At 48.4% G+C, this 9,541-nt stretch overlaps 1 protein-coding gene across 15 annotated transcripts in view; it reads left to right on the plus strand.

Moving 5' to 3' along the window:
* Window positions 1–9,170, plus strand: part of Tenm2 (teneurin transmembrane protein 2) — a 1,244,871-nt gene extending 1,235,701 nt beyond the window's left edge. For all 15 annotated transcript variants that reach the window (XM_058571810.1, XM_058571809.1, XM_058571811.1 and 12 more), the window contains 2 exons: window positions 5,350–5,480; window positions 7,046–9,170. In XM_058571810.1, the coding sequence (XP_058427793.1) occupies window positions 5,350–5,480; window positions 7,046–7,807 (893 nt within the window). In that variant the 3' untranslated portion in view covers window positions 7,808–9,170. The remainder of the gene's footprint in view (window positions 1–5,349; window positions 5,481–7,045) is intronic.
* The last annotated feature ends 371 nt before the right edge of the window (window positions 9,171–9,541 follow it).

A 9,541-nucleotide genomic window follows, 5' to 3' on the forward strand; every position in this document is an offset into this window, starting at 1 on the left:
GTGGCCATCATGAGCCAGTAGAGAAGGACAGGAAAGGATTACTTTCCCTCAACTTAACAGTTATGTTTCATAGTTATCTTTGACATGACAATAGGTACATCTGGAATGAAGAGAGATTAGAGGAAAGGGTATAAAAGGAAGATTGAGAGGCTCCCTGCAGTGTCCTGGATTTTTCCAATTTTAGCAACTGTGGAAACTCCTCAACCTTGGGCACAATGGGACCTAGGTCCAGCCGAAAGTTTTGCCCAGTCCTCAGGCCACTTTCCCTGATGTCAGCAAATCTCCAGTCACCAAATCTGGCCTCACCAGTCACTTGCTATTTGACTTGAACAAATGTCTTGACCTTTCTGAGCCTTTGTTCCTTCATCTGAAAAATGGTGATAAAGCACTCACCTCCTGCAGCAGTGAACAAGAACAGAATCAGCCCAGCCCAGATGAATCCTGAAAAATGGTCACAATTCATAAGCAGCTCTGGACTTGGAAATGGTGCCGATAGGCGTGAAGACCCTGCCTGCACATAACGCTCTGGGGAGCTGGGGGTAGCATCCATCTGCTCCCCAAAGCGGATTCAGACCCCGCTGTGACTGGCTTGGCTTTAGCAAACCATGAACTCCAGACAGGATTTGAGCACCTAGAAGGTGCTCATGATGAGCCTCCAGCTTCCTCACCCTGCCTTCATGGTGGGTCCCTGGACTTGCAAAGGCCAGCCGGCGCACGGGAGCTGAGTTGGGTTCCTGTGAGAAGCACAGCCCCGCTCATGTCTTCTCTTCTCTCGCATCCCTGAACACCTGAGGAAGCTGCGCTGACGTGTTTGGAGCCAGAGCTCCATGGTGACATAGTCACAGGCTATGAGGAATGGGAGAGGAGGTGGGCAGCCACCAGGAGGCCAGGGCACCAGCTCCCCGCGGCCTCTCCACAGGCTCCTTGGGAGGTTATCACCACCACCAGTGGCTCCAGGAGGAGCCAGAGTGCTTGTGTGGTTCCTGAAGGGCCTTCTAAGAAAGGATAAGCAGCTTGGGCAGAGGTTTCCAAGTGGGTTTAGACGCAGAAGCAATAGAATAAGAAAGGAAAAGGAAGAAGCATAGCTATTACTCCCCAAGGAAATGGTCACAAAAATTCCTGGTGACAAAGGCAGAGAGCTCTTACCATCTCTTTTAGTTTTTTCCTGCTGTGACTAAAGGGCCTGAACAGAACAACTATAGAGGAGGAAAAGTTTTTTGAGGGCTCACGGCTTCAGAGGTCTTAGTCCATAGAAGGCTGGCTCCGTTCCTCAGGCTGAACATCATGGCAGGAGAGTGTGGCAGAGGGAAGCTGCTCACATCATGGTGACTAGGAAGCTGGGAGAGAGACTCCACTCTTCAGATACAAATATATGCACCAAAGCCACAACCCAATTCCCACCTCCTCCAGCCATACCCCACCACTTCAGTTACCACTCAGTGGATTAATCCACTGATTGGATTAAGACTGTCACAACCCCAATCATTTCTCCTCTGAACCTTCTTGTGTTGTCTCAAACATGAGCTTTTGGGGACACCTAACATCCAAACCATAACACTGTCTCTGTCCTTAGGAACCTGAGCTAGGGAGAGGGCTCCCTGGGAGAAATGATGACCATGGAAGGCCTGAGGATGGCCTGCTCTTGCTACCCTTGGAAGTCCCCACAATGGAAGTCCTCAGTGAAGATGAGGGGGGAGTATATGTGGGATACAGAGGCAATACTAAATAACACTGAAACAGTGGGGACAGTTGGTCCCTTCTCCATGCTGTCTGAATCCATTTTAGTTGAGGACCAAGCAGCCTCTGCTTGGCACTGGTATGTACCAAGCTCCTTATTGACACTTGTGATCTCCCTGTTTAGGAGCGAGTGTGTCTCAGGCTCCCTTAGTAGCAGCTAACAAAATGGTACTGAATCTCATTGACTTTTCCTTTGTTTCAATTTTATAGTTATGTTCTGGTTGCAATAAGTGAGTCTGTTTTCCCATTTATGAGAGTAATATGAAGTTTCTTTTTTAAAATGGATTTCCCTAAGTTGAACAGGCAAATTTATCTCTTTAAATAATCAGTAAGTAGATCATACTACAGTTGACACCTGAATGTGACAAAAATAATATTCATCATCTTGACAAGTGACTATAAATATTGAAATTTTACCCCAGTTTTTTGTTTTTTGTTTTTTGGTTTTTTTTTTGTACCAGAGATTGAACCCAGGGATACTTAACCACTGACTAAGCCACACTCCCAGGCCTTTTTATTTTTTATTTTGAGACAGGGTCTCACTAATTTGCTTAGGGCCTTGCTGAATTACTAAAGCTGGCTTTGAACTTGCAATCCTCCTACCTCAGCCTCCTGAGCTGCTGGGATTATAGGTGTGCGCCACATGCCCAGCTAATTTCTTTTTTTTTTTTTTTAAGGAAAGGATTTACCGGTGAATGAGATATGGAGAGTGAGAGAAAGAAAGGAGTCAAGAATGGTAGTTGGACTATAATGAACCAATTTTAAAAATATGAAAAAAAAAAGAATGGCAGCTGGATAATGAACCAATTAAAAAATATACTGGGGGCAGGGTGGAGAGTGGCAGCTGGAGAGAAGAGCTATCACCACCCTGGATGGAAAGGACCATGGTGGTGCTGGTTGGGGCAGGAAGATTGGGAGACAGTTCTGGACAGGTCAGACTGGAAATGTAATTATATGCACAGGTTCAGAGTTCATGGAGCCGTCCTGGCTGGAACATAAATCATGGAGTAGCATGTAGATAAATCGTACCAGCATGTAATAGCCCTTTGACCTGGAGGCTTGATAAGAGAATATGTTTGTGAGTATAGATGAGGGAGAAGACTTTCAGAGTGATTCTGTGGCATGCCAACATGAGGAGAGGGGTGGGAACCAGAAGGGACAGGTGTCAGCTACTCACTTGTAGGAGAAGGAAAAACAAAAGAAAGTTTTTCCAGAAAACCAAAAATTAAAAAAGTTTTCCACTCGCCAAATTCGACGAGAACCATGAGGGAAGCTTAGCAACCTGGAGGGCAGTCATGACCTTGACAGTACAATGTGGAGACACAGCCTGGTTCAGAGGAGAATGGGAAACAGTGAGAGGGGAGAATCAGCTTGAGAGGCTTTGGGGAAAGGAAAATAAGAAATAGGTGATAGCAAAAGGAGAAAAGGGCAAGAAGGGGAAATGACCAAGGGACATGGAGCAGCAGTTCTGCGTGCTGATGGGGCTCACCCCCTGGAAGGGAAGTAAATAGACTGTGTGAGGCAAGAGGTGGGGTGCTGGGATGATGGCCTTGAGTCAGCACCCAGTGCCCAGTGGAGGGGTGCCTACCAGCTGCCCCTTTAGAGTGCTAACACGAGGGACCAGGTGCAGGCAGCTGCATGGTGGTAGGAGTTGAGGGAGAAGAGAAAACCAGGTCAGCTGCTGGGGGCAGGAAGGGAAAGCAGGTAGAGGCTTTAGGAGAGGTGAGAAGGCATGAAATCTTCCAGGAGGGGAGGCACAGGGCTGAGTAAAGGATCGCAGTTGGGTTGCCAGGCAGCAGAAAGGCAAGGTGGAGGTCCGCGTTCAGGAATTCCAAGTGGCTCCATTCAGCATGGTGATGATTCCTTCCCCAGCCTTCTTCAGGTGCACACGTGCAGACCTGGACAAGGCAAAGACCTGGATTTGACCAATATTGTGATCACACCCAATGAAATGAGAAAGGGAACAAGGGATCTGGGAACCTACCCAGGGAATGAGTCCAGAGACTGGTCAGCAAATGTGTAGCAGGCTAGAAGGCCAGGATGTTGAGGGATAGGGGACAGGAGTTTAGGATGGGGGGAAGTACTTGGGAGACAGGGGCGATCAAAAGATGGAGGGTGTCAGGTGATAAGGAAGAGTGGGATAGAAAGAGTTGAGGCCCTGCTCAGGGGTGACATTCATGAAAGTGATGTGAGAGGAGTCAGATATTGGCAATGAGAATGTCCAGAGCACGAGAGGAGGTCAAGGGACTAAGAGACCAAGATGTTGGAAGGACCGCCTACTTGCCTAAGAAATCACTAGAATTAATTCAGGATGGATCAGAGGTGGAGATAATGATAGTGAGGCAGAAGCTAACAGCTTTGAGAAATTCAGCCAAGAGGCCTTCGATGACTATGGTACCTTCAGATCCAGCACCCACAGAATAAGCTGGGGAACCAGTGCTCTCAGGGAGAGAGGCTCAGTTGTAGCAAGAATGGAAATAAACCTTTAGAGAAGATGTGTGGGGCTTCCCTGGTGACCCAGATGGATTCCAGAGGGCCTGGTGGAAGTATTTCAGGAGCTGAGAGAGGTAGAGATGGGGCAGGAAAGGGTATTGGCACAGAGTATGAAGCATGATCTCAGGATGCCATCATAAAAGGACTTAACCAGGCTGGTCCTTCTGGACTCCAGGCCAATAGTTTCAGTGAAGATGGAAGTGTTTCTAGGGACTGATGTTCAGGACTCCATACTGATCACTGCAGAAGGAGGCCTGGAGACCTGGGGGGGGAGGTGGCCCTCCTCTGAGAACCTGGACATTCAGCACAGAATGCACGTGGGCAGGTGGTGTAATTACCAATGCAAAGGACTTCATCTTGACCCCTGGTTGGGTGTCTTACATGAGTATGCAGAGCTCTCTCTTGACCCCTCCTTGAAGAGTAGGAGGCCTAGAAAAATGGGTCTCGGGCCAGAAAATTGCATCCCATCCATGTCCAACCCTTGGAACCCCCTTTCCATGGTGCGCCAGCCTTGACACAGCAGTCCTAGTCCAAGGGTCCCACACAGTGGTCAGAAGCATCACTGATCCCTCTGGCTGGCCATTGTATATAGGCTTCTGACATGTTGTCTGGCCTGTAATAGATGCCCCTTTAAATATATGCTTCATTAAGGAGGGCACATTCATTGGGTGGTGCATGTGCCGGGCACCGTGATGAGTCCTTTGCATGGATTTTCTCCTTTGATCCTCACAACAACTCAATGAGGTTGGTGCAATTATAATGTCAACTCATATCTGAGGCTGGGAGGGGGCTGGAAGTTGCCCAGGGTCACACATCAAGGGAATCGAAGCTAAGTCTATATCCCTGCAGTACTGGCCTTCTAATCATGGCATGGTGTTGGTGTGTCAGTTGACCAAGCCAGGAGGGACATCTATTTCCTGGAACTATGCAGATCCAGGACACCTCACTGGCTCTTGCCTCCCTCCTCTGTTGGACCCCATACCTAAACACCTGTTTTTTTCTCTCTCTCTCTCTCTCTCTCTCTCTCTCTCTCTCTCTCTCTCTCTCTCTCTCTCTCATCCACTTGCAGCTTTCCATTCATCATGATTTCAGAAATCTTTATTTTTGTTTCCACCATAGATGTGAAAAGCTGGCTTGTGATGTTTGGATTTCAGCTCAGCAACATAATTCCCGGCTTCCCAAGAGCCAAAATGTATTTCGTGCCTCCTCCCTACGAATTGTCAGAGAGTCAAGCGAGTGAGAGTGGCCAGGTAAGTGCAGATTCCTTCCAGGAATCCAAATGATTGCCGTCATTCCCTTTGCAAACAGAACCACAGGACAGCAAAGGGCGGGTCAGGAGAGGAAAACATTGGAGCTGGGTATAAAAGGTGCAGGAGACATGGGGCTTCCCAGAAAGTGAATGTCGGTGCTGTCATCTACCTGGTGCAGCACACATTTCTTCCCAACCTCAATTATTACCTTAATTGTGGTATCATTATCTGTTCAGTATATACCCTTGAGTCACTCCTTGATTAACAACAGCACAGAGAAATCTAGCAGCAACCCACCATCTGCACGGCCTAGAAGATCATAACCCTTTCAGCTTTTATGGGAAGTAATAAAACTGTGGTTTGCAGTTTCTGTCCCATTAAAGAACATTTTTATGCCCCACATAAAACCTTGGCGCTTTATGGCCCAAATGTACACAGATTGAATTTTCAGAACGTAATTCGTGCTTGGGTCTTTCTGTGATGACCGAAAGGTGGTCAGTTTCAATTTGGGTGCAGCTGAGACCTCTACCACAATCAAATGGGAGGAGAGGGCATGGGTGCTCGGAAAACCCCTGCCACAGAACTGGTGCTCAGCACGATGGAAGTCTGAAAGGTCTCAGCTGCTCGGAATAATTGTCCAGATTGTATAACTATAGAGAGTCAAGGAGGAGCTGCTGGGTAATTGGGAACAGCATTCTCTTAGTCCTGCCCCTCGGGGACCACTCAGTGGATGAAAAGCCATCATTTCTCTCATTTATCTAAGTGCCGTTACCTCCCCAGCTCAGCCTCTTCCATTATCCCTGCCTGTCCCCCAACCACCAATTTCGACAAGTTGCCATTCGAGTGGAGGCCAAGGAGGCAGGGGTGATTTCCTTCCTCCGCAGAACCAGGGCTAAGATCCAAAACAACTCACGCACAGCCGAGGGGTCTCCCTGCTGGCCCCCAAAGCCCGCATCTCTTAGCCACGTGCTTCTCAAACCTTGACATGCATACAAATCACCCAGAGTGTCCAGGTAACGTAAGCCCCTGGCTCAGTAGGTCTTGGGTGAGGCCTGAGGTTCCACTTTGTTAAGAGGGTGATTCTCTGTGGTCCCTCCCTGGCTGGTCCCTCTGAGTAGCAAGGTCTTGATCCAAAGAAGATAATGATTCTCCAGACCATTGGTCTCAGAAATAGCCAGGTTAGATGGGTGGGGTTCACAGCCGTTCCAGTAGACCACTGCCCTGAGGTCAGTACATTCCTGGGTTTAAAGTGCACAAGGCAGTGGCCACCCCCCAGTGCAGGGGAATCTGATCCAACAGTGGTGAGCCACGGTAAGTACATGGGCCTAGGTACAGACTCGGGGGAGATGACAAACCTCCGTCACCATCTCTTAGTGGCACAGTTACCCAATGGACAGGCCACCCCTTCAGAGATCTGGCAGCCCGTCCGAGTTCCAACAGGACGACTAGGTTAGCTGGTATTACAGGCACACAGGGCCTCTGGGGCGTCCCAGGCATTTTTCTCTGGCTGTTCCTAACGAGCTGCCTGCACCTTCTCAGCTTTCTCTTTGTTCTTGTGCCCGCAGCTCATTACAGGCGTCCAGCAGACGGCGGAGAGACATAATCAGGCCTTCATGGCACTGGAGGGGCAGGTCATTTCTAAAAAGCTCCACGCCAGCATCCGAGAGAAAGCAGGCCACTGGTTTGCCACCACCACGCCCATCATTGGCAAAGGTATCATGTTTGCCATCAAGGAAGGGCGGGTGACCACTGGTGTGTCCAGCATCGCCAGCGAGGACAGCCGCAAGGTGGCATCTGTGCTGAACAACGCCTACTACCTGGACAAGATGCACTACAGCATCGAGGGCAAGGACACCCACTACTTTGTGAAGATCGGCTCGGCCGACAGTGACCTGGTCACGCTGGGCACCACCATCGGCCGCAAGGTACTGGAGAGCGGGGTGAACGTGACCGTGTCGCAGCCCACGCTGCTGGTCAATGGCAGGACTCGAAGGTTCACCAACATCGAATTCCAGTACTCCACGCTGCTGCTCAGCATCCGCTACGGCCTCACCCCCGATACCCTGGACGAAGAGAAGGCCCGCGTCCTGGACCAGGCGAGACAGAGGGCCCTGGGCACCGCCTGGGCCAAGGAGCAGCAGAAAGCCAGGGACGGCCGAGAGGGCAGCCGCCTGTGGACTGAGGGCGAGAAGCAGCAGCTGCTGAGCTCGGGGCGCGTGCAGGGCTACGAGGGCTATTACGTCCTTCCCGTGGAGCAGTACCCCGAGCTGGCGGACAGCAGCAGCAACATCCAGTTCCTAAGACAGAACGAGATGGGAAAGAGGTAACAAAGTCACCCGCTGCCATTCCTCGTCTGGATGGCTGAGCAGGAGTAACTGTGCTCTCCTCTCCTAAGGAGATGAAGACCTAACAGGGGCACGGAGGCTGGGCTGCTTTAGGAGACCAAGTGGCAAGAAAGCTCACATTTTTTGAGTTCAAATGCTACTACCGTCCAAGCAAGAAGTCCCTCATCCTGAAGCACACTAAAGCCCAGCTGCAAATTCTGAGGAAATCAAAACAAACGGATGAACGAATGAATGAACAGACACACAAAAATGTTCCGAGTTCCCCTAAAATATGGCCCACTTGTTCTGGGTCTACCGCAGAAAAGAGACACTAAATATCCAAAAGGAACAAAAGAACAGAAAAAAAAAAAAAGGCAAACAGCAACCAACAGACAGCAAAACAAACACACGGACCAGAAAACAAAGCAATGAAGACGGAAGGCCTCATATCTTATTACCTCACTCATTCACACGTGAGCGACGTGGAGACACTGACAGGGCGTCCGTCGTCAGACCAGCTGGGGACGATTCAGACTGCTCGTTGGACAGACGCTTCCGACGTTTTCCTTTAAGCAAATACAGGTGCATTTAAAACACGACTTTGGGGGTGATTTGTGTGTAGCGCCTGGGGAGGGGGGGCAGCGAAGTGGAGGAGTGAGCACTGGAATACTTTTTAAAGAAAAAGAAAAACACAAGAAAAAAAAAATTCCTATCAAAAGTCAAAGCGAAATAATGCCGTCGGGCACTTACCTCTCGGGTCTCCACTTAGTCCGGCCTGAGCTAATTTATTTGAACGCAGAAGTGTAAAATTTAATTCAAAACGGTGGCTATACTCACTACAGATAAATCTCATACTCTTTTGTCTTTGGAGATTCCATTGTGGACAGTAATATGCAGTTACAGGGTGTAGTCTGTTTAGATTCCGTAGTTCGTGGGTATCAAGTTACGGTAGAGGTGCGGCATTGTGACTCTTGCTAACAGGTACCACTCGATCACCCTGTACATACATACGCCGCAAGGCGCAATCACTGTTTCAGATTTAAAATTATTAGTGTGTTTGTTTGGTCCAGAAACTGAGACAATCACATGACAGTCACCATGAGGAGAGAAAAATTTAAAAAAAATAAATAAATAAAAATAAAAACAAAAAAAATGTTAAAAACTTAAGAAAAAATACAAAAAAAAACACAAAAAAGTCTAATAAGAACTTTGGTACAGGAACTTTTTTGTAATATACATGTATGAATTGTTCATCGAGTTTTTATATTAATTTTAATTTGCTGCTAAGCAAAGACTAGGGACAGGCAAAGATAATTTATGGCAAAGTGTTTAAATGGTTTATACATAAATAAAGTCTCTAAAACTCCTGTGGACACTGGTCTTCTGTGGAAGTGCTTTGAAATGGTCAAAAGGGAGGGTGCTTGAGGTCCCCAAACAGCTCTGATCTTGCTGAGACACCAAGCGTCCCGAGATGCTTGGAACCAAAGTGTTTGGGACTTCAGGGTTTTTTTCAGATTTTGGAATATTTGCTTATACATAATGAAGTGTCTTGGGGATGTGACTCAAATCTTTTTTTTTTTTTCCCCAGTGCTAAGGATTGAACCCAGGGCACTGCCTGGACACTCTACCACTGAGCTACACTGCTGACCCTTTCTATTTTTTTGTTTTGAGACATAGTCTTGCTAAATTGCCACAGCTGGCCCTGAACTTGCGATCCCCCTGCCTCAGTCTCCCCAG

The sequence above is a fragment of the Marmota monax genome, unplaced genomic scaffold (genome assembly GCF_021218885.2).
Source record: "Marmota monax isolate L192 unplaced genomic scaffold, Marmota_monax_Labrador192_F-V1.1 WCK01_AAM20220418_F8-fsc00084, whole genome shotgun sequence".
Taxonomy (NCBI): domain Eukaryota; kingdom Metazoa; phylum Chordata; class Mammalia; order Rodentia; family Sciuridae; genus Marmota; species Marmota monax.